General features: G+C 47.9%; 2 protein-coding genes across 2 annotated transcripts in view; one reads left to right on the top strand and one right to left on the bottom strand.

Moving 5' to 3' along the window:
• The window catches only part of apc (APC regulator of WNT signaling pathway), a 49,559-nt gene extending 44,552 nt beyond the window's left edge, over positions 1-5,007 (top strand). The window contains 2 exon segments of the mRNA XM_039779454.1: positions 1-3,333; positions 3,336-5,007. The exon segment at positions 1-3,333 is cut by the window's left edge and continues 772 nt beyond it. Of these exon segments, the coding sequence (XP_039635388.1) occupies positions 1-3,333; positions 3,336-3,938 (3,936 nt within the window). The 3' untranslated portion in view covers positions 3,939-5,007.
• LOC120545317 overlaps positions 1-25,070 on the bottom strand; it is a 376,621-nt gene that overhangs the window by 219,557 nt on the left and 131,994 nt on the right. The window lies entirely within an intron of this gene.

Raw genomic sequence — 25,070 nt, 5'->3', positions numbered from 1 at the left:
AAGTACTCCGACGAGCAGCTGAACTCGGGGCGGCAGAGCCCGCGCCGCCGCGGCAGCATGGACAGCGACGAGGACGAGCCGGGCGCCCGGCAGAGAGACGGGGACGCCGCGGCGCCCGGCAGCCGTATGGCGTCCGGCCCACAGCCGCGCTACGCTGTCGCCACGGCAACATCCAACTACGGCAGCGACTCGGCGGCCGAACAGCCGATCGACTACAGCCTGAAGTACGGCGCCGAAGCCGCCCGCAAAGAAACCGGCTCCCCCGCAGCCCCCCCTCCTCCCCCGCCCTCCGCCAACAAGCTCCGCCTCCCGGCCGCCTCGGCCAATCAGCTCCGCCTCCCGGCCGCCTCAGCCAATCAGCTCCGCCTCCCGGCTGCCTCGGCCAATCGCGCGGTGGAGTCGACGCAGACGTACTGCGTGGAGGACACGCCGATCTGCTTCTCCCGAGGCTCCTCCCTCTCCTCGCTGTCCTCCGAGGACGAGGACGACGGGGACGTCGGCGCCAGGAAGCGGCGAGCTGGCGGCGCCCCCGGCAACGACTACCCCACGCTGCCCGTCGGCGAGAAGGACACCGCGGAGCACGCCGCGGAGCAGCAGAGGAAGGAGGCCGAGAGCCAGACGGCCGCCGCCGCCGCCGCCGCCGCCGCCGCCGCTCCGTCGTCACGGGGACGACGTGGTCACCACCACCACCACGGCCACCACCACCACGTGACATCATCGTCTGGCGCCCGGACGCCGAAGAGCCCCCCCGAGCCGCCGTACGCCCAGGAGACGCCGCTGATGTTCAGCCGCTGCACGTCGGTCAGCTCCCTGGACTCCTTCTCCACCTCGTCCATCGCCAGCTCCGTGCGCTCCAGCGAGCCCGGCAGCGGCGTGCCGAGCGGCGTGGTCAGCCCCAGCGACCTGCCCGACAGCCCGGGCCAGACCATGCCGCCGAGCCGCGCCAAGACGCCGCCGCCGCCGCCGGAGCAGGGCGCAGCGGAGCAGCAGGAGGAGGAGAAGAAGGAGGAGCAGCAGGAGAGCAGCGCTGACGTGCTGCTGCATTTCGCCACGGAGAGCACGCCGCGCGGCTTCTCCCGCGCCTCCAGTCTGAGCGCGCTCAGTCTGGACGAGCCGTTCATCGCCGCGGAGATGAAGGAGGCGCCAGGCGGCGAAAGGAAGGAGGAGGAGCGGGCCGAGCCGATCCTCGACCAATCGGACGACGACGACGACATCGAGATCCTGGAGGCGTGCATCAACATGGCCATGCCCAAGTCGTCACGGAAACCAAAGAAACAGCAGCAGGCGGCGCCGAGGAAACACAGCCAGCTTCCTGTTTACAAACTCCTCCCCCCTCACAGCCGCAGCCAATCGCAGCAGAGGAAGGAGCCGCCGCCAGAGGAGGTGCCGAGAGTTTATTGCGTGGAGGGAACTCCGCTCAACTTCTCCACGGCAACCTCGCTCAGTGACCTCACCATCGACTCGCCGCCCAATGAGGAGGCAGCAGTGACTCTAGCCCCGCCCCCCTGCAGCCAGAGGGAGGGGGCGGGGCTTCCCGAGGGGGCGGGGCTTCCCGAGGGGGAGAACGGTGATGACATCCTGGCCGAGTGCATCAGCGCCGCCATGCCCAAACCCAAACCCAGGAAACACCAAGCCCCTCCCCCCCCCCCTCTCAGCCTGCAGCAGGCGCAGAAGAAGAAGCCCACCTCGCCAGTGAAGCCGATGCCACAGAGGGCGCCGTACGGCGTCCCCACGGCAACCGCTGCCAAAGCTAAACCGGGGTTTGCCTTCGACTCGCCGCACCACTACACGCCCATCGAGGGCACGCCGTGCTGCTTCTCCCGCAACGACTCGCTGAGCTCGCTCGACTTCGACGAAGACGAGAAGGACGAAGACAAGAAAAGCAGAGAAGAAGAAGGCAGGAAGAGGAAGCAGCAGACGGCCGCCGTTTTCCCCCGGCCCAAAGCGGCGAGCAACCCGCCGGCGCCGGACGAGCAGCAGAAGTTCTCCATCGAGGACACGCCCGTCTGCTTCTCCAGGAACTCGTCGCTGAGCTCGCTGAGCGACATCGACCACGAGAACAACAACAAGCCGCCACCGCCGCCGCCAGAGCAAGATGGCGGCAAAGCAGGAAGCAAGTCTCTGAAGCCCCGCCCCCCGGCGGCGAGCGGCTACGCGCCCAGAGCCTTCCACGTGGAGGACACGCCCGTCTGCTTCTCCAGGAACTCGTCGCTGAGCTCGCTGAGCATCGACTCGGAGGACGACCTGCTGCAGGAGTGCATCAGCTCCGCCATGCCCAAGAAGAAGAAGAAGAGCGCCGCCACGCCGGGCGCCGCGGCGCCGCTAACGCTCCCCAAAGACGAGGACGGCATCCTGGCCGAGGAGGAGCCCTCGGAGGCGCCCAGAAGCCCCGCCTCCCCCGACTCTGAGTCTTTTGATTGGAAGGCGATCCAGGAGGGCGCCAACGCCATCGTCAGCAGCCTGAACGCCGCCGCCGCCGCCGCGGCGCTGTCTCGCCAGCCGTCCTCCGACTCCGACTCCATCCTGTCCCTCAAGTCTGTGGGCTCGCCGCTCCGCCTGCCGGCAGCCAATCACAGCGCAGAGGAGCCGGAGGAGAAGGAGGAGAAGGAGGAGGAGGCGAAGCGCGCGGGGGCGAGGATCCTGAAGCCCGGCGAGCGCAGCACGCTGGAGGCCAAGAAGAAGAAGGAGGCGGAGCTAGAGGAGGAGGACGCCAAGGCGCTGCGAGGCGGGAAGAAGGTGTACCGCAGCCTGATCACGGGGAAGCCGCGCGGCGAGCAGGCAGCCCGGGGGCGGAGCAAACCGCGAGCAGCCGGCGCCGGCAGCAGCGACGGCGCCGATAGAGGGGGTGGAGCCTCACGGGACTCCACGCCGTCTCGCTCCTCCGCGGCAGCCAATCAGAAGGCAGGAAAGCTGCTGCAGGCGCCGCGCACCGCATCTCCAGGAAGTGCGTCGTCGTCGTCGTCATCGGCGACCTCCAGACCGGCCAAACCGGGCGCCACGGCGCCGAGGAGCGGCGGCATCCCGCGCAGCGAGTCGGCCCCGAGGGTCGCCGTCTCCACGGCGACCAAGAAGCCGAAGGCGGAGCCGGAGAAGCCGGCGCTCGTCCGCCAGTCGACCTTCATCAAAGACGCTCCGAGCCCGACGCTGAAGAGGAAGCTGGAGGAGTCCGCCGGCGCCGCCAGCCGCTCGCACTCAGAGAGCCCGTCACGCCCACAGGAAGTGACATCATCACGCTTCAGCCGCACCGGCACCTGGAAGCGGGAAAACGGCGGCGGGGCGGGAGGAGCGAGCGGCGGGAAACACTCGACGTCGTTACCGCGCGTCGGGACGTGGGGAAGAGGACGGGCAGCTCGTCCTCGGTGCTGTCGGCGTCCTCGGAGTCCAGCGAGAAGGGGGGGGGGCAGACGGGCCGCGGCGGCGAGGAGGACGCCGCCGCCAGGGCGAAGGGAACGTGGAGGAAGAAGAGCGGCGGCGGCGAGCCTTCGGCGAGCGACGTCTGGGTGCGTCTGGAGGATTGTCCCGTTAACAACCCGCGCTCGTCCTCGTCCTGCTCCGCCCGCTCGCCGAGCGCCAACGCCCCGCCCGTCATCGACAGCCCCGCCTCCTCCAACCTCAACCTGCGCCGGAGCTGCGAGAGCCTCGACGACAAGCCGGCGCCGCCCGAACGCCATCAGCAGCCGCAGCAGCAGCAGCGCGGTCCGCAGCGCAGCGGCGCCGTGGCGGCACGGGTCAGCCCGTTCAACTACACGCCCAGCCCGAGGAAGACCAGCGGTGATGTCATCATCAGCACCACGCCAACCACCACGACATCATCCTCCACCACGCCCACGCGGCCCTCGCTCATCCCCACGCCCGTCACCAAGAAACGGGAGCCGAAGGGCGGCGAGGGCGGCGCCGGCAGCGGCGAGCGCGGCTCGTACATCGTGACCTCGGTGTGAAAGAGAACTCTGAAACAGTCGGACACAAAATGGCCGTTGAGACAGTTTGAAATGGCGGAGAAAGTGAGTCTGTATTTAAGTGCTAAGCCCCGCCCCCACACCTCCCTCCTCTCCCCTCATTGGCTCCTCTCACCTGTCAGTCAAGGTTCTTTATTCAACGAGAGAAAAACTTTAATGAACTTTTTATGTTTTTATACCACTAAAATGATGTGTAGCGCTTAGCTCCGCCCCTTTCTGCCTGTGTTCCTGCATGGTCCCGCCCCCTAAAGATGACAGTTACCATGGTTACATAACAAGATGACCGTTAACGTGGTTACATAACAATGATGAGGACGATGATGATGATGATGTTTCTGCTAGCTGTAGCGTCAGAGCTCATTCTGCTCTGGTGGAAGTTTTCATGTCTTTTTATGGAGTTTGGTTCTGATGAACTTTATCGGTTTGGGGAGTTGAACGTGTCTTCTATCCTAAAATAATCCAAAATGTCCCGTTTGTTTTGATTCTCAAGAAAGAAATCCTTTTCATCCGGGACGCCATTTTATTTTTCATTCATTCAGGAGCAGAAACAATTTGAAATGTTTAAAGGAAAGATTCTTAGTTTCTCAGAACCTCACTCGTTTATTCCAGAGAGGGAAGCTTGCTGCCAGCTGACTGAACTCAACCAATCAGAGAGGGTAGCTTGCTGCCAGCTGACCGAACTCAACCAATCAGAAACACTTAGAAAGCCTCGTACATGAGGAACAGTTGGAGTCTGTTGATGAATTTCCTGGTGAATTTTTAAGGACTTTGGATGAGAAATCGTCAGTTGGCTGAAAACTTTCCTCTCTGTATCGCCTTGGAAACAAATAACACTGTAAAACGTAAGTTATTGCTGTAAAACCTTAAAACCTTTTAACTTTGAAGCACATAATTTAAAACAAAAATGATTTTTGCCAAAAAAGTTTCCACAGTGTTAATCATGGCTGTATTCACTGTTTTTATGTTGATGCTGACGGAATATGACTTAAAGGCAAAAACGTTTTGGTGAAATGTTAAAGAGATGAACAATAAAATTCAACATGTTAACAAACCTGGCTTTCTGCTTCTGACTGGCTAGTAGTCCTACCTAGGTACTGTCAAGACACGCCCTCATACTCTGCTTCTGACTGGCTAGTAGTCCTTACCTAGATACTGTCAAGACACGCCCTCATACTCTGCTTCTGACTGGCTAGTAGTCCTACCTAGGTACTGTCAAGGCACGCCCTCATACTCTGCTTCTGACTGGCTAGTAGTCCTTACCTAGATACTGTCAAGACACGCCCTCATACTCTGCTTCTGACTGGCTAGTAGTCCTTACCTAGATACTGTCAGGGCAAGTCAAGTATTACTGATATTTACTCGTGCATGATATTAAACTTTAAATTAATTAAATTTAAGTGAGTATGGGTTATCAATCAATCGTTTATTTATATAGCACTTTACAGTAACCAGCAGGTATCCAAAGTGCTTCACATCAGAAACCAAGACTAAAACACACATCATATAACATATCATACAATAAAAAGAATGACCTATAGAAACAATAAAATCAGAAAAGGTTACATAGAAAATAGTAGAGGGAAATTGTCACACCACTACTATGTATTAAAAGCCTTTCTAAACATAAGTTTTAAGTCTAGACCTAAAAAGTGCTACATCTGTAGTCGTCCGAATTTCAGGGGGTAACTTGTTCCAGAGTCTCGGGGCAGCAACTGCAAAAGCCCGATCACCCCACCATTTATACTTTGACCTTGGGACTTCTAAAACCAGCTGATTTGAGGACCGCAAGGACCGGTTGTCCTCACGCAGTGTTAAGATATCGGGCAAATACTCCGGGGCCAGGCCGTTTAAGGCCTTAAAAACAAACAATAAAATCTTGAAATCGATTCTAAAACGCACAGGGAGCCAATGTAGGGTGTAAAGAACAGGAGTGATGTGTGCGCGTCTAGACGTATTTGTTAAAAAGCGAGCAGCATTCTGTACAAGTTGAAGTCGTGAGATGGTGGTCTGATTCAGACCAACATAAAGAGCATTACAGTAATCCAACCTTGAACTAATAAAGGCATGAATCGCCTTTTCTGATTTTTGACAGCTGGCTTAAGGTATGAAGCCAGGGCTCCCAAACTCAAAGCTGGACCGTCTGGCATATCTGAAGTACTAAAGATGATACACTCAGTTTTAGCTTCATTCAAATGAAGAAAGTTTTGTGAAAGCCACAACTTAATATCATTAATACAGCTAAGCAGGGAGTCTAGTGCAACACTGTCATTCAGTTTCATAGGCAAATAAATTTGTAATTCATCTGCATAACAATGAAAAGAAAGGTTGTGTTTTCTTATAATAGCCCCTACAGGCAACATATATAAGGAAAACAGGATGGGGCCAAGAATAGAACCCTGGGGTACCCCACAGGAGAGAGGAGCTGTTGACGAGGATAAGTCACCAATCATGACAGAGAAGCTTCTATTTGCCAAATAGGAGCTAAACCATGTAAGTACCGAACCTCGGATGCCTACACAATGATCTGATTGATATCAAATGCTGCCGTGAGGTCCAAAAGCACCAAAACAGCAGGATTCCCGGCATCTACAGGTAAGGCAATATCATTGTGCACTTTAAGTAGAGCAGACTCAGTGCTATGACGTGATCTGAAACCAGATTGAAATTTTTCAAAAACAAAGTTCTGTTGCAAAAAGGCTTGTAACTGTATAAAAACAACTTTTTCAAAAACCTTTGACTGAAAAGACAGATGAGACACTGGTCTTAAATTGGACAACACTGTAGGGTCAAGATTAGGCTTCTTAAGTAGGGGCCTGACCACAGCATGTTTAAAGGCAGCTGGGACAGAACCTAAAGTAAGACTGGAATTAAAAAAAGTAAGAAGACTTAACCCAATGGTGCTATTAAAAACCTCCTTCACTATCCTGGCAGGAACAATGTCTAAAGGACAGTTGGTCGGTTTCATGTGTTGCACTACCTCGGTTAGCAATGTCAGAGAAACTGGCTTAAATTCCCCAAACGCAGCAGAGTGCACAGGAGCAACAGGTCTAGAGACATTGAAATTAGCACTGGCGTTTTGCCTGACAGATGCAACTTTGTCAGTAAAATAACAGAGAAATTTCTCACATGTACTGTTTGAAACATCTGTCGGAGCAGAGGTGCATGGATTCACAACAGAGTTTATCACATTAAATAATACTCTGGGTTCATGGCAACTGTTAGCTATGACGGATGAGAGATGCTGCATCTTCGCCACCTTCACAGCCTTCTGGTATGCTGCTAGACTGTCCCTTAATAAACCCAGAGATACATGCAAATTGTCCTTCCACCTACGTTCAGCTTTTCTGCAGTGTTGCCTAAGGGCCCTTGTGGTGTCATTTAGACAAGGGTCCGCCTTAGGTTTAATAGTTTTAGTCCGAGCAGGGGCAATAGAGTCTAAGATATCAGTGCATGTGGAGTGAAACAGAGAATGTTATCTGGGGAAGAGGGAGATACCAGACCATTCTTTACATAAAACTGTGAGCCCACAAACGCAGAAGCAAACTCTCCAGCTGAAGAGGAGGTGATGCAGCGGTGCCTAGAAGCTGAGGATATAGGCCTACTAGCAGGTGGTGGAACACTAATCTCAAACCTGATGGGGAAGTGATCTGAAATACCAGTTTCTGTTATTTCACTGAGTGAAACAGAAAGATCCAGGGTGTGGCCAAGATGATGTGTCGGCCCTTCCACACATTGATTAAGGCCAAATGAGTTTAAAAGAGTTTTAAAATCATGAGCAAGTGGGTTTGAGGGTTTTATTTGTAGCAACATATAATTTAAGTTGCAATAAGTTAATTTTATAAGTCAAACTAACCTGATCACACGTGTGAATTCCATTACAGTGAGTCCAGGCTACAACGTCTGGTAAATCAATGATGCTGCATTAACAGCTATACAAATGCATATCTATATCCCAAGCACTACATTTTGATTGTTAAATCCTCTCTCATCGTTAATAATTTCATATTAAGAAGAACAACATGGAAAGACAGATTTAAGATTATGAAATGTATTTGTCTCTAAACAACCCATTGTTTCATAAGTTGTAATTCTAACAGTACCATTTACTAGTAGTACTATTACAGAACAGGCCATATATGTAAACATTACCTGCAATAAATGGTCATTGTGAGACTTCCCATTTTAAAATTGTTTAAAGGCCCACAGAGTTTGTGTCAGGCCTGACGTGCTGACGTGTACGGTAAGCGTATTGTCATTTCCGGTGTTCCCGTGTTCGGTTCCAAACGCTAGTTTGCTGCTCCAGCAAAAACTTACTCAACTCTGGTTTATTGTTTAAATTAGCGGCTATTTGCCTGGATTGCATTTGAATTACAGTTGTTCTACTCAAGCACTTATACTTCGCTTCCCTTACAGCGACTGCCTCGCTGATCTTACAGTTGTTAAAACGCTGTTAGCTACTTTAGCTTAGCCATTTAGCAATGGCTTATTCCTCTCCCTCTCCTGCTCTCTCTTGCTATGTGTGTCAAATGTTTAGCTACTCCTCTGCCTCCTTTAGTGATAACAATACATGTAATAAATGTAGTATATTCGCTGCTCTGGAGGCAAGGCTTAGTGAGTTTGAGGCACGGCTACGCATCATGGAATCAGAATCATATGCTTCCGTAGCTAGCCAGCGCCACGTAGCTGAAGCAGGCCAACATACTGTAGCTTCTGTAGCTTCTGCTAGCTGTCCCCGGCAGGCCCTTGGCAGCCGGGCGAGTGGGTGACTGTCCGAGGGAAGCGTAGCGTTAGATCTAAACCAGCGACTGCGGTCATATGTGTCCCCGGGGCTAGAGCGGGCAATATAGAATCCCATCTAAAGCTGCTGGCTAAAAAGAACCGTAAATACAGTAAGATCATACTTCACGTAGGGGGTAATGGTCGTAAATCGGAGATCACTAAAATGAATGTTGAGTCACTTTGTGCATACGCAAAGACAATGTCGGACTCAGTAGTTTTCTCTGGACCCCTGCCAAACCTGACCAGTGATGAAATGTACAGCCGTACGTCATCCTTCCACCGCTGGTTGTCGGGGTGGTGCCCAGCTAATGATGTGGGCTATGTGAATAACTGGAGGGCGTTCTGGGGAAAGCCTGGTCTGATGGAGAGAGACGGCATTCATCCCACCTGGGACGGTGCCGCTCTCATATCAAAAAATCTGACCGTGTCTATTATCGGTCATAAACCATGACAACCCAAGTTTGATATTGGTAATCAGAGGTGCAGTGCAATGCGTCCCTCTGTGCTTCTGTTGGAGCAGTCGCCCACTCATAGTCTAATAAGCACGGTGTCTGTCCCCCAGCTCAGATCGGTTAAATCAAAGTTAAACAAAAGATGCGCTATACTTAACAACCTAATTAGAATTAAAACGACTGCAACGATAGGAAATAGGAAACAAAATAGGAAAATTAGATGTGGACCATTAAATATTAGATCTCTGTCTTCTAAAGTAGTATTGGTAAATGATTTGATATCAGATAATAAAATTGATTTATTTTGTCTTACTGAAACCTGGCTGGGCCATGAAGACTATGTTAGTCTAAATGAAGCCACTCCTCCCAGTCATATTAATACTCAAATTCCTAGAGGCTCAGGCCGAGGAGGGGGAGTTGCAGCCATCTTTGATTCAAGCCTGTTAATTAATCCTAAACCTAAACTAAATTATAACTCGTTTGAGTCTTATTCTTAATCTTCAACATCCAAAATGGAAAACATTACAGCCAATTATATTTGTTGTTATTTACAGGGCTCCAGGTCCGTATTCTGAATTTTTATCTGAATTCTCAGAGTTTTTATCATGTTTAGTCCTTAAATCAGATAAAGTACTTATTGTAGGTGATTTTAATATCCATGTGGACGTTGACAATGATAGCCTTAGTACTGCTTTCAACTCATTATTAGATTGAGTTGGTTTCAGTCAGAGTGTGCACAAGGCGACGCACTGTTTTAACCACACCCTCGACCTTGTGCTGGTATATGGTATTGAAATTGAGGATTTAATAATATTTCCGCAGAATTCTGTATTATCAGATCATTCTTTAATTACTTTCGAATTCTTACTACCTGAATATACTAAATTAGATAAAAGCTTCTACACTACATGCCTATCTGACAGTGCTATAGCTAAATTTAAGGGTTAGGGACTCTTTGTCATGCCTTAACATAACAGAGGACCTGTATGTTAACCTCAGTCCCTCTCAAATTGATACATTTGTAGACGGTGCTACGACATGCCTACGGACGACTTTAGACTCCGTTGCTCCCCTCAAAAAGAAGATGATTAAGAAAAGGAAATTAGCACATTGGTATAACTCCCAAACTCGCAAATTAAAACAAATCTTGCGAAACATCGAAAGTAAATGGCATTCCACCAAAGTGGAAGAATCTCGTTTGGATTGGCAAGAAAGTCTCAAAACCTATAGGAAGGCCCTAAGAAAGGCCAGATCAGACTATTACTTCATGAGCTTCTTTAATGATAAAATTATAACAATTAGAGATAAAATCTATCACCTTTTGCCCTCAACTTCTAACGGTTCACCTTTAAACGCAGGAACGCTAGAAAGAACGACTATTCCCGACATATACTTAGACTGCTTTTATCCTATAGACCTTCAACAATTAATATTAAAGATATCCTCAGCTAAGCCATCTACCTGTCTCTTAGACCCCATCCCAACGAGACTACTCAAAGAAGCGTTACCCGTGGTTAACACTTCATTACTAGATATGATCAATATGTCTCTATTAACAGGTTATGTACCACAGTCATTTAAAATAGCTGTGATAAAACCTCTTCTGAAAAAACCCACCCTGGATCCTGAGGTCTTAGCAAACTATAGACCTATATCTAACCTTCCCTTTCTATCCAAGCTCCTTGAGAAGGTGGTTGCTAATCAGTTATGTTATTTTCTACATATCAATAGTTTATTTGATGACTTTCAATCAGGATTTAGAAAGAATCATAGTACAGAGATGGCACTGGTGAAAATTACTAACGACCTTCTAACTGCTGCAGACAAAGGACTTGTCTCCATTCTTGTTTTACCAGATCTTAGTGCTGCATTTGACACTATTGACCATACCATCCTGTTACAGAGACTGGAACACTTAGTTGGCATTAAAGGAATTGCACTTAGCTGGTTTAAGTCCTATTTCTCTGAGCGATCCCAATTTGTTAACATTAACGATAAACCCTCCAAGCACGCTAAAGTTAGCCATGGCGTTCCTCAAGGCTCAGTGCTTGAACCAATTCTATTTTCCTTATATATGCTTCCTCTAGGTAATATTATTAGGAAACACTCAATTAACTTTCACTGTTACGCAGACGACACCCAATTATATCTGTCAATTAAGCCAGATGAAAGTGGTCAGTTAGCTAAACTTCAAGCGTGTATTAAAGATATAAAATCCTGGATGACCCACAATTTCCTGATGTTAAACTCAAACAAAACTGAAGTTATTGTGATGGGACCAACGCACCTCCGAACTTCATTATCTAAAGATAGATCTACTCTGGGTGGTATTGCCCTGGCCTCCAGCACTACTGTCAGAAATTTAGGAGTTATTTTTGATCAGGATATATCCTTCAACGCCCACTTAAAACAAACCTCAAGAACAGCCTTTTTTCATCTTCGTAACATTGCCAAAATTAGGAATATCCTGTCTCAAAACGATGCTGAAAAACTAGTCCATGCATTCGTTACTTCTAGACTAGACTACTGCAATTCCTTACTATCAGGTTGCTCAAATAAGTCCCTTAAGACTCTCCAGCTGATCCAGGATGCTGCAGCACGTGTTCTGATGAGAACTAAGAGAAGAGATCATATTTCTCCTGTATTGGCTTCTCTGCACTGGCTTCCTGTAAAATCTAGGATCGAATTTAAAATCCTCCTCCTGACCTACAAAGCTTTAAATGGTCAAGCACCATCATATCTGGAAGAGCTCCTAGTACCTTATTGTCCTAGTAGAGCACTACGCTCCCAGAATGCAGAGCTACTTGTGGTTCCTAGAGTCTCTAAAAGTAGACTGGGGGCCAGAGCCTTCAGCTATCAGGCTCCGCTCCTGTGGAACCAGCTCCCACTTTGGGTTCGAGGGGCAGACACCGTCACCACATTTAAGAGTAAACTGAAAACCCTCCTCTTTGATAAAGCTTATAGTTAAGGAGTGAGGAGTTGCAGCGTCCGCCTAACTGGCCTACCTGCTTCTCTTCGTAGTCATCAGTTTTATTTATCATATAATCAATAATATAGCGAGAGTAGAGGGAGGCAGGCCAGTACAGCCCGATCCGGTTGGGGAGAGTTCTAGCCCGACCAGGCACCTCTCTTTAACCTGCCTCTCTTAGTTATGCTATTATAATTCTAGACTGCTGGGGAAGTTCCTTCCTTCCTATGACACACTGAGCTGCTCTCTCATCTCTACTTGTTTCCTTTTGTATGCATCCTGTCCCAGAAATGCTTGTTACTAACCTAGCTCTGGGGAGTTTACTCCCCGGAGTCCTTATGTTTCTTCTTCGCAGAGCTATGCTCTGCGATTCTCTGCAATTCCCGGCTGCATCCTGCTGCGTCCTGCTGCGTCCGCCGCATCCGACATGACATGAACTTCCACAATGACCTTCAAAGTCACTGTTCCATTATCTTTAATGTGACTATTATGTGCCACTGTTCATCACACCCCCAGCCGGCCCCGTCAGACACCGCCTACCAAGAGTCTGGGTCTGCCGAGGTTTTTTTCCTAAAAGGGAGTTTTTCCTTGCCACTGTCGCAATAGCCACTGCTAATGCTTGCTCTTGAGCGAATTACTGTAATTGTTGGGGTTTTTGGAATTCATAGAGTGTGGTCTAGACCTACTCTATCTGTAAAGTGTCTCGAGATAACTGTGTTATGATTTGATACTATAAATAAAATTGAATTGAATTGAATTAAAGAACTGCTGAGTTACACACATTACGTGTATCAACCTCATGAGGGATTGACTAGTAAACCGTTAAGTCAGTTTTCATTTTTGCCACATTAGAATAAACACAAATGCAATGAAATTCTGTTACCTGGAAAACTTGCCAAAAGTCTTTGTTTTCATCATGTAGCATGACAATCTGAACAGTTACCTGTCAATTTAGTCTGAAGGCTCAACAATGATATGACTGAAAATGCCATTGAGTTTTGGTGAAGAGAATCTTTTTTAAATGTCTAATAGTATAAACTAAATAGTATGAAATAGAAGAAGTTCTTCAGACAATATAGGTCACATGAACAGTTCACATTATGCTATTATGTTTAAGTATGTGTAGTCTCACCTACCAAGGTGAGATAAGTGACAAGTAGTCATCTAAGACAACTTGTTGAGGAGACTTGTGTATTTAGATGATATTTTATGATATTTTATGGGGTGTATTCCAACAAAGAGCCTTTGGTATGTCTCAAATGTGTGCTGCAGTTTTGGTGGATATTTCATATCCAGGCAATAAGTCCAAGCAGTAGGCAGCATGCTTGTGACAAGTTGTTAAGACCTCTGACCACTGGATGTCCTTCGATGACAATAACAATGGCATTGGGCTGATGGCACATGTAAACTTCAGTTTCATCACGACTCTAGGTGGAGACAAAAAATTTTACAGTTTGGTTAGAAAAACAGGTAATGAGACCGGAAGACCGGTCACACTGATGAGCTAACAATGGAGCTAACTAATGCTCTGTTAGCTCTTTCCTTTAGAGCTCCGTATCAGCACAAATATTGATTTTAAAAAACGATTTAATTTGTTTAAAAAACAGTCAGCCCTTCTATAATCACAACTCCATGGCAACAATCTGTTATACTTGGTAATGGTCTGTTATATAGAATTAGCAGATCGCAGAATGAAGTGATTGACCAATCAAAATCAAGTATTCAACCAAGCCTTGTTGCAGTAATGTTTTTGAAACACTAGATGTAAAGTTTGTTTAGCTTCAAATCATATTGCATTCAAGTGTCTGATTAACCAAAGTGGAAGACCACATTACCAGTCAAAGTTTTCCTGTGCTCCAACCGTGCTGTGTTGGCCAATCTTAATTTCTCATGATAACATTACTAATGCCTGTTTATCACTTATCTCCAGTATATATAGTTTTATAGCAATGATAATCCCTATTAAATCATCACAATATCAATAGATTAAGATATTTTCTTAAAAATACTGATCAAAAACAGGTGATCAGTTCGACTCTTAGTCGGACAGACACATAGCTTTATGTGGTGGTCACTGATTGGTTGTTCTCGGCTCTCCCCCACGTAGACATCTCAGAATCACCTAATCAAAAATTAAAACCTGTTCAAAGTTCACTGCCTGATGACACCAGCACAACTCACACACCTATGTTTCCACTACTTATTCCACTGCAGTATTAGAGACTTAGCATTCTTATAACTCAGGCTACTTTATCAGGCTGTATTCATTTGTGATTCCAGGATTTCTCCCTTCCACGATAACACTATAGATGCTGCGGCTGTGTTTTTCAGTATTTTAGTAGCTGAATGAAAAGAAAAAACTATGCCAAGTTCTCTAACACGTATTGCTGTCATTGGTTGTTCCACCGTCTCTGTTTTCCATCAGCTGCTCCACCCAGACAGCGCTGCAGACAGTGAACAGGTGCAGTGAAGGGAATGTCTTAGTTGAGTTTACAACAATTGGAGTAAAACGTAGAAACAGGTTTTTTTTTCACCTGCTTTGTCCGTAGTTGTTTTGTTAAGCTAATAGGGAATTGTTACAAACAAGCTTAAAGCGAAAGCTGTAGTTTGCCACAGATTTCAATATTTGTAAAAAGTCTTGTTATACCCGCTCTAATGTGTAACAAACTGAACCTGATTGTTTGGTGGAAATGCAAAGTTATTAGACGGCAGACCCCTAACCCTAAAGTTAGCAGACGGCAGACCCCTAACCTTAACTAGCCCCTTCTCTCTCTAGCAGCTAGAGCTGTGACCATAAACGCATCACTGGCGCTGGCGTAACACCACCGCGGTGATGACATCATCACACATTTTCTTTCTTATGAACCTTTTTTGCTGGTGAAAGTTACAGGAGCGTATATGTTGAGTAGGGTGACTATATTTTGATTTCCAAAAAAGAGGACACTCGGCCTGGACTCGAGACACAAATTCCGACAGGCTTCTCAGAGGTTAATGAACATGCTTTATTATGCCTCTGTAAAAAAAAAAAAAAAAACTTCTGTAATACAATAAATAGAATCTGTAACAACCTACAATAATATCTCTCTTTTAAAATAAATAAATAATATGAAATAATGTATAAATATGACCTCTTCTGTGTTAGAAAATCCAGCTTCAACAAAATATCTCTTAATACCCTTTCAATGTAATAAGATAACGGAGTGTCTATTTGCACCCCCGGTACGAATAGCCTCGGCCACACAGCTGAGCTATTTACACCCTGTGACTTAACAACTCGCTCGCGTGCACCGAAATCATGGCAGACGTTCATCTTCCATGACCGCAGAAAGTGGCATATTAGGGAAGTTTTGTCTCTAAAGTTTATAACAATTGAATTTCTAGCGGAATATGGATACTACAGTTGCGCTTTCTGTCTTCAGTGAAAGCATACAACCGTTAGTTTGTTAGTTAGTACCTATTTTTTTGTATACAGTATGGTTACCTAGCAACCGAGGCTTGAAGAAACCAAGTGGTAAACAGTTGTTCAACTTCCTGAATGAACTGCTAGGTGAGTGGTTAGTGTGCTTACCTTTGGTATGGGAGTTTGGAGTTTGATTCCCCCCCTGTGTGGTGATCTTATTTTTTAAAATTTGGATTGGATAATTTGCATGCAATTGCGCAAGTCAGGACCCGCGAACGCAAATTTTTTTTCTTTTTTTTTTGCAGGGTGGTAGGGGAAGACTCATGAATATGCCTGCTCTGGTTGGGTTGGTTAGGTTTAGGCAAGAGGAGTGGGATGGTTATGGTTAGGGTAAGAATGTCAGGGCGATAATATTCCAAAAAGGTGTAATACATGAGTAGTATGGATAACTGTGTGTAAATATATGCCAAGGTACTGTAAATGCACAGGGGTGCAAATAGCATACACTGCTAATTGTACCAGGGGTGCAAATAGCCTTACCCATAAGATAAATAATAAAGACACTGAAACATGTGCCAGACCACGATGTGACATCTGGAGCAATGCTGCTCCGCTGTCTGCTCTGGGGTCAGGGTATTTTCATGACTATTTACATTGTAGATTCTAACTGAAGGCATCAAAACTATGAATGAACACATATGGAATTATGTACTTAACAAAAAAGTGTGAAATAACTGAAAACATGTCTTATATTTTAGATTCTTTAAAGTAGCCACCCTTTGCCTTTTTATTAATAAGGGGAAAAAATTCCACTAATTAACCCTGACAAGGCACACCTGTGAAGTGAAAACCATTTCAGGTGACTACCTCATGAAGCTCATTGAGAGAACACCAAGGGTTTACAGAGTTATCAAAAGCAAAGGGTGGCTACTTTGAAGATTCTAAAATATAAGACATGTTTTCAGTTATTTCACACTTTTTTGTTAAGTACATAATTCCATATGTATTCATTCATAGTTTTGATGACTTCAGTGAGAATCTACAATGTAAATAGTCATGAAAATAAAGAAACACATTGAATGAGAAGGTGTGTCCAAACTTTTGGCCTGTACTGTATGTACACACACACACACACACACACACACACACACACACACACACACACACACACACACACACACACACACACACACACACAGACAGACACACAGACAGACACACAGACAGACACACAGACAGACACACACGCCTACCAAGAGCCTCGGTCTGTCCAAGGTTTCTTCCTAAAAAGGGAGTTTTTCCTCACCACTGTCACATTTACGCATTTATGCATGCTCTTGGGGGGAATTACTGGAATTGTTGGGTTATTATAAATTATAGAGTGTGGTCTAGACCTACTCTATCTGTAAAGTGTCCTGAGATAACTCCTGTTATGATTTGATACTATAAATAAAATTGAATTGAATATACCAGTCTGTTATAATCCAAAACAGCTAATCGTATATCCTCATTTTATTGAGAAATTAGGTATAATTCATGTAAATGAGGTCTGTTGACCATGAATGCAAAAAATAAGTGTAAAACTAATGAGTGGAATGAAGTTGGATAAAAGGGGTAACCCAGAATTGAGTGATAAATTACTTAATGCTTTATGAAATGGTCAATTTTGTTATGTCAATAACATTTATAATGACCCAATTTATAAGACAACACAAGGGCTAAACCACTTGACCACTTAAATGAAAAGGCTTCTTTTTATTGCAACTCTGCAGAATATTCATGTGACATGGTTGACCAACTTTTTTTAGGAAGAAACCTTGGACAGACCGAGGCACTTGGTAGGTAGGTGTGTGTGTGTGTGTGTGTGTGTGTGTGTGTGTGTGTGTGTGCTGCGCGTGTGTGTGTGTGTGTGTGTGTGTGTGTGTGTGTGCGTGTCTGTGTGTGTGTGTATGTGTGTGTGTGTGTGTGTGTCTGTGTCAAAAGTTGGTTCTCAATTTCTCTGTCAAAGGGCAAGGCCTTTTCACACCAAAGCAATGGGATAGTTCAGGGTTTTCCTTTGGTCATAACATGAACAGAATAATCCTCCTTTGTCCGGATGGGAAATGCACCTGATCTCACTTCCTTTTCTTGGAAATCAGAACGTTCTCCTAGACAGAATCTGCAAATGTATGGTCCTGAGAAATTTTCCACAAGGCCAGCAATTGAATGTGCTTCAAGATTGTCAGCAGCTACACAATAAACAGTACCTTTGACATTCTTTCCAAGGAGAGGAATGAAAATACCATCTTGTTCCAGTGTAGCTATGTCGTTTATCAGTGGCTTGAGAACCTCTGCATAGCCAAATCTTTTTATATCATTAGCTTTAGATACGCTGAAGTGAGGGTGGACCGAAAACAGGATGGGACATCTGCAAATATCCAGTATACAGAGGTTATCTTATGTTTCTTTCGGGATGTTCCTAAGGGATTACATACCTCAAAATCATCTACATATAGAAATAAAGAGATTCTACGCTCTTCAGAATAAAAATCACTCTCTATAACGTGGGCAATGATGGAGACACATGGAGAGGCGTGATTGGGAGGAACGGCCTCCCTGATCTAAACCAGAGTGGTTGTTTGTTATTGTACTTCTGTGCTAGTCATGGATTGTCTATAACAAACACCATGTTCGAACATAGGGATGCTAATAAGTGTACTTGGTACCAGAGCACCCTAGGCCAACGGTCAATGATCGATTTTATAATCGTTTCATCTGATCTGAGGCCGTATGTTTTGGACACTTGGGTGAAGAGAGGGGCGGAGCTGTCAACTGATCACCATCTGGTGGTGAGTTGGGTCAGGGGGTGGGGGAAGACTCTGGACAGACTTGGTAAGCCCAAACGGGTAGTGCGGGTAAATTGGGAACGTCTGAAGGGGGCCCCTGTCCGACAGACTTTCCACTCACACCTCCGGCGGAGCTTTTTCGTGCATCCCTGTGGAGGCTGGGGGCATTGAACCCGAGTGGACAATGTTCAAAGTTTCCATTGCTGAAGCTGCGGCGAGGAGCTGTGGTCTTAGGGTCTTAGGTGCCTCAAGGGGCGGTAACCCACGAACACCGTGGTGGACACCGGTGGTCAGGGAAGCAGTCCGACTGAAGAAGGCGTCTTTCCGGGATATGTTATCCCAGAGGACTCTGGAGGCAGTTGCAGGGTACCGAAGGGCCCGAAGAGCTGCAGCCTCTGCCGTGAAAGAGGCAAAGCAGCGGGTGTGGGAGAAGTTTGGAGAAGACATGGAGAAGGACTTTCGGTCGGCACCAAAGTGCTTCTGGAAAACTGTTCGCCACCTCAGGAGGGGGAAGCGGGGAACCATCCAAGCTGTGTACAGTAAAGAGGGGACACCGTTGACCTCAACTGAGGAGGTAATGGAGCACTTTGATGAGCTCCTGAATCCAACTAACACGCCCTCTATGTTAAAGGCAGAGCTGGAGGATGATGGGGGATTGTCCCTGGTAGAAGTCACTGATGTAGTTAAACAACTCCACAGTGGCAAAGCCCCTGGGATTGATGAGATCCGTCCAGAAATGCTCAAGGCTCTGGGTGTGGAGGGGCTGTCCTGGTTGACACGTCTCTTCAACATTGCGTGGATGTCTGGGACAGGAGTGGCAGACTGGGGTGGTGGTTCCCCTTTTTAAAAAGGGGGACCAGAGGGTGTGTGCCAATTAAAGGGGTATCACACTTCTCAGCCTCCCTGGTAAAGTCTACTCCAAGGTGCTGGAAAGGAGGGTTCGGCCGATAGTCGAACCTTGGGTTGAAGAGGAACAATGTGGATTCCGTCCTAGTCGTGGAAACAACGGACCAGCTCTTTACTCTCGCAAGGATCCTGGAGGGAGCCTGGGACTATGCCCAACCAGTCTACATGTGTTTTGTGGATCTGGAGAAGGCGTATGACCGGGTCCCCCAGGAAATACTGTGGGAGGTGCTGCGGGAGTATGGGGTGAGGGGGTCTCTTCTCAGGCCCATCCAATCTCTGTACGACCAAAGTGAGAGCTGTGTCCGGGTTCTCGGCAGTAAGTCGGACTCGTTTCAGGTGAGGGTTGGCCTCCGCCAGGGCTGCTCTTTGTCACCAATCCTGTTTGTAATATTTATGGACAGGATATCAAGGCATAGTCGGGGTGGGGAGGGGTTGCAGTTCGGTGGGCTGGGGATCTCATCGCTGCTTTTTGCAGATGATGTGGTCCTGATGGCATCATCGGCCTGTGACCTTCAGCACTCACTGGATCGGTTCGCAGCTGAGTGTGAAGCGACTGGGATGAGGATCAGCACCTCTAAATCTGAGGCCATGGTTCTCAGCAGGAAACCGATGGAATGCCTTCTCCAGGTAGGGAATGAGTCCTTACCCCAAGTGAAGGAGTTCAAGTACCTTGGGGTTTTGTTCGCGAGTGAGGGGACAATGGAGCGGGAGATTGGTCGGAGAATCGGCGCAGCGGGTGCAGTATTACATCCAATCTATCGCACCGTTGTGACGAAAAGAGAGCTGAGCCAGAAGGCAAAGCTCTCGATCTACTGGTCAGTTTTCGTTCCTACCCTCACCTATGGTCATGAAGGCTGGGTCATGACCGAAAGAACGAGATCCAGGGTACAAGCGGCCAAAATGGGTTTCCTCAGGAGGGTGGCTGGCGTCTCCCTTAGAGATAGGGTGAGAAGCTCAGTCATCCGTGAGGAGCTCGGAGTAGAGCCACTTCTCCTTTGCGTCGAAAGGAGCCAGTTGAGGTGGTTCAGGCATCTGGTAAGGATGCCCCCTGGGCGCCTCCCTAGGGAGGTGTTCCAGGCATGTCCAGCTGGGAGGAGGCCTCGGGGAAGACCCAGGACTAGGTGGAGGGATTATATCTCCAACCTGGCCTGGGAACGCCTTGGGATCCCCCAGTCAGAGCTGGTTAATGTGGCTCGGGAAAGGGAAGTTTGGGGTCCCCTGCTGGAGCTGCTCACCCCGCGACCCGACACCGGATAAGCGGAAGAAGATGGATGGATGGATATCTCTATAAATGGCACCATCATGGAATGATCTGTACTGTGTAGGAATAATAATACATCCATCCTCTGTGACAAACTTTTTGCTGATATCATTGTTGCTCAAATTTGTTTCAAGGATTCAAGAATTGGAACATATTGAAAACTCTTCTTTTCATTTGGATCGAGAATGTATTCCACTGGCTGCACAACGTTAAATCTTTGTATGAAATACTGGATTTCCCTATCATCTCCGCGGTAAACGTCACAACGCTTTGAACTGTGGGTAATTCCCTTTGGTAAAGTCTGCATCGATGCAGACTCACGGAAAGGGCTCGGTAAGTGTGTACTCAAACCCTCACGCCCTTTGAAATTCCACATTGGGACAACCCTAAGCCCTTACGAATTTCGCAAGAACGCTCACCAAAGTCCGTGAGTCTGTGAGTCCGGACTTTGGGATTGGGCCATTATGTACACTTTCCAATTTAAGCAGAAAAGAAGCTATATGGTCAAACATTAGCTGCCTGTTGTCCTTTACCGAAGAATGTGCATCTTTGCTGGTTCCTTCTTCACTATCATCATCAAAGTTGTCATCCTGAGTGGTTTCAGTGTAAGTTCAAAAGTTGGTTCTTCAATTTGCTTTTCCAAAAGAACTGTTTCTTTAAAATCACTTACAGTATGGGGTGTGTGCTTTCGGTTTGTGTGTGTTTTATAGGTTCCATAAATATTGGTTTGAAAATTGCATCCTTCAAACACACAGGTCTCTTAACACTGTCTCATTACTTTTAAGGTGATGGCCAACATGTGCAAAATATTCTCTCTCTGTTGGAAATCCTTGTGTCCTACACACCAGGCATGTAAAAGACAGGATAGTCTCAGGTCTTTGTGTATGACTTTCCACATGGCAGCGAGATAAAAACAAAGCCTGGAAAACTAGACTGCCAGACCTCCATCCTCAAAGCAATACAACAACAGAAGACAACAGAAGACAGCGGTGATCAGAGCTGCTTCAGTCTCAGAGAGCAACCCCTGTCTCCCAGCCTTCCTTATAGAGGGGCGGGGCCACACTGACAATCAAGAATCAGGACCACCTGAGATGAACAGAGACGAAGAAGAGAGCAGGGGGGGAACGCACAGCAGTGGGCGGTCTGACGGTGCTGGTTGGGGGGGTGATGAACAGTGGCAATTATAGTAACAGTAAAGTTAATGGAACAGTGACTAGAAATAGTAGTGCACTGCAGGGTGTAGTAGGGCACTACAGGGTGTAGCAGGGTGTAGCAGGGCGTAGTAGGGTGTAGCAAGGACACTGCAGGGTGTAGCAGGGTGTAGCAGGGCACTGCAGGGTGTAGCAGGGCACTGTGATAGGGAACCAGGAGCTGTGATAGGGAACCAGGAGCAGTGATACAGAACCAGGAGCTGTGATACAGAACCAGGAGCAGTGATACAGGACCAGGAGCAGTGATAGGGAACCAGGAGCAGTGATACAGAACCAGGAGCAGTGATAGGGAACCAGGAGCAGTGATAGGGAAGCAGGAGCAGTGATACAGAACCAGGAGCAGTGATAGGGAACCAGGAGCAGTGATAGGGAACCAGGAGCAGTGTTACAGGAGCTGTGATACGGAACCAGGAGCAGTGATAGGGAACCAGGAGCAGTGATACAGGAGCTGTGATAGGGAACCAGGAGCAGTGAAAGGGAACCAGGAGCAGTAATAGGGAGCCAGGGCCACCTATGAACGATGTATTTATTACCAAAAGCATTTATCAGTAATATAGTTGAAATGGGTTGATTTGAGGTGTGCGCCCCTAAAAGCTCCAGTTAGGGGGTAAGGGTTACTGTAGCCCCTAAAAGCTCCAGTTAGGGGGTTAGGGTTACTGTAGCCCCTAAAAGCTCCAGTTAGGGGGTTACGGTTACTGTAGCCCCTAAAAGCTCCAGTTAAGGGATTAGGGTTACTGTAGCTCCTAAAAGCTCCAGTTAGGGGGTTAGGGTTACTGTACTCTCGAAAAGCTCCAGTTAGGGGGTTAAGGTTACTGTATGCCCTAAAAGCTCCAGTTAGGGGGTTAGGGTTACTGTAGTCCCTAAAAGCTCCCAGTTAGGGGCTACAGTAAAGAAACGTTAGTCTGGAGCATTGTGTTTTTATCGGACATAAATGTCTGGAAAAATTAAAATGCAAATAAAAATGATAAAGGATTTGAGGAGTGAAACATTTAATATCTCTAATCTCTCGATTTCTAAACCTGTCAGCAGGGCCGGTTCTAGCCCTTTGGTTGCCCTTGGCGAGATTGAGTTTTGCGCCCCCCTCCCCCCCAGTCTTGCATTACCAGATCTCCACAGCGCTACAGTAGCATTGTATGTTCATTTTAGTTTCTAGCTTATATATTACAATCCAAATATAAAAACATAATGGAATATTTTGCAGTAAGGCTCTCAGGCATTCTGTATTACTTTCATCTATTTATTCTCCTTTGGATCGATGTTTCTAATTATATCTGAGTCAGCACACATGTAGCCTAGGCATCATTTACTCTTCCCACTTTTGCTTCTTTTGTTGAGGAAGTAACCACCTTAAACGTGCATATTAAAATGATTCACCTGAATGATATAGGAATTAATTTTATCCATCCATCCATCCATCTTCGTCCGCTTATCCGGTGTCGGGTCGCGGGGGGAGCAGCTCCAGCAGGGGACCCCAAACTTCCCTTTCCCGAGCAACATTAACCAGCTCCGACTGGGGGATCCCGAGGCGTTCCCAGGCCAGGTTGGAGATATAATCCCTCCATCTAGTCCTGGGTCTTCCCCGAGGCCTCCTCCCAGCTGGACGTGCCTGGAACACCTCCCTAGGGAGGGCGCCCAGGGGCATCCTTACCAGATGCCTGAACCACCTCAACTGGCTCCTTCGACGCAAGGAAAGTGGCTCTACTCCCTCACGGATGACTGAGCTTCTCACCCTATCTCTAAGGGAGACGCCAGCGCCCCCCCCTCGAGAGGAAACCCATTTTGGCCGCTTGTACCCCTGGATCCCGATCTTTCGGTCATGACCCAGCCTTCATGACCATAGGTGAGGGTAGGAACGAAAACGTGCCGGTAGATTTGAGAGCTTTGCCTTCTGGCTCAGCTCTCTTTCGTCACAACGGTGCGATAGATTGAATGTAATACCGCACGATTCTCCGACCAATCTCCCGGCTCCATTGTCCCTTCACTGAAAAACACAAAACCCCTACAATTGAACTCCTTCACTTGGGGCAAGGACTCATTCCCTACCTGGAGAAGGCTTCCATCCGGTTTCCTGCTGAGAACCATGGCCTCCGATTTAGAGGTGCTGATCCTCATCCCAACCGCTTCACACTCGGGAACGAACCGATCCAGTGAGTTCTGAAAGTCACAGGCCGATATGCGCCATCAGGACCACATCATCTGCAAAAGCAGCGATGAGATCCCCAGGCCACCGAACTGCAACCCCTCCCCACCCGACGCCCGATATCCTGTCCGCCAAAATATTACAAACAGGATTGGTGACAAAGAGCAGCCCTGGCGGAGGCCAAGCCTCACCTGAAACGAGTCCGACTTACTGCCGGAGAACCCGGACACAGCTCTCACTTTGGTCGTACAGAGATTGGATGGCCCTGAGTAGAGACCCCCTCACCCCATACTCCGCAGCACCTCCCACAGTATCTCCCGGGGACCCGGTCATGCCTTCTCCAAATCCACAAAACACATGTAGACCGGTTGGGCCACTCCCCCAGGCCCCCTCCAGGATCCCTGCGAAGTGAAGATCTGGTCCATTGTTCCACGACCAGAACGGAATCCGCGATGTTCCTCCTCAACCTGAGGTTCGACTATCGGCCGAACCCTCCTTTCCAGCACCTTGGAGTAGACTTTACCAGGGAGGCTGAGAAGTGTGATACCCCTGTAATTGGCACACACCCTCTGGTCCCCTTTTTAAAAAGGGAACCACCACCCCAGTCTGCCACTCCTTTGGCACTGTTCCAGACTTCCACGCAATGTTGAAGAGGCGGTGTCAACCAGGACAGCCCCTCCACACCCAGAGCCTTGTGCATTTCTGGACGGATCTCATCAATCCCGGGGCTTTCCCACTGTGGTGTTGTTTGACTACATCAGTGACTTCCGCCAGAAATCGACGACAATTCCCCGTCATCCTCCAGCTCTGCCTCTAACATAGAGGGGCGTATTAGTCGGATTCAGGAGTTCCTCAAAGTGCTCCTTCCACCGCCCTATTACCTCCTCAGTTGAGGTGTCCCATCCTTACCGTACACAGCTTGGATGGTTCCCGCTTCCCCTCCCGAGGTGGCGAACAGTTTTCCAGAAGCACTTTGGTGCCGACCGAAAGTCCTTCTCCATGTCTTCTCCAAACTTCTCCCACACCCGCTGTTTTGCCTCTCTTTCACGGCAGAGGCTGCAGCCCTTCGGGCCCTTTGGCTACGCGCTACGCCTCCGAGAGTCCTTTGGGATAACATATCCCGGAAAGACTCCTTCTTCAGTCGGACGGCTTCCCTGACCACCGGTGCCCCA

The sequence above is a fragment of the Perca fluviatilis genome, chromosome 17, assembly GCF_010015445.1.
Source record: "Perca fluviatilis chromosome 17, GENO_Pfluv_1.0, whole genome shotgun sequence".
NCBI classification, from domain to species: Eukaryota; Metazoa; Chordata; class Actinopteri; order Perciformes; family Percidae; genus Perca; species Perca fluviatilis.
The sequence above is the reverse complement of the archived record's forward strand: the minus strand, read 5'-3'. Positions and strand labels throughout refer to the sequence as shown.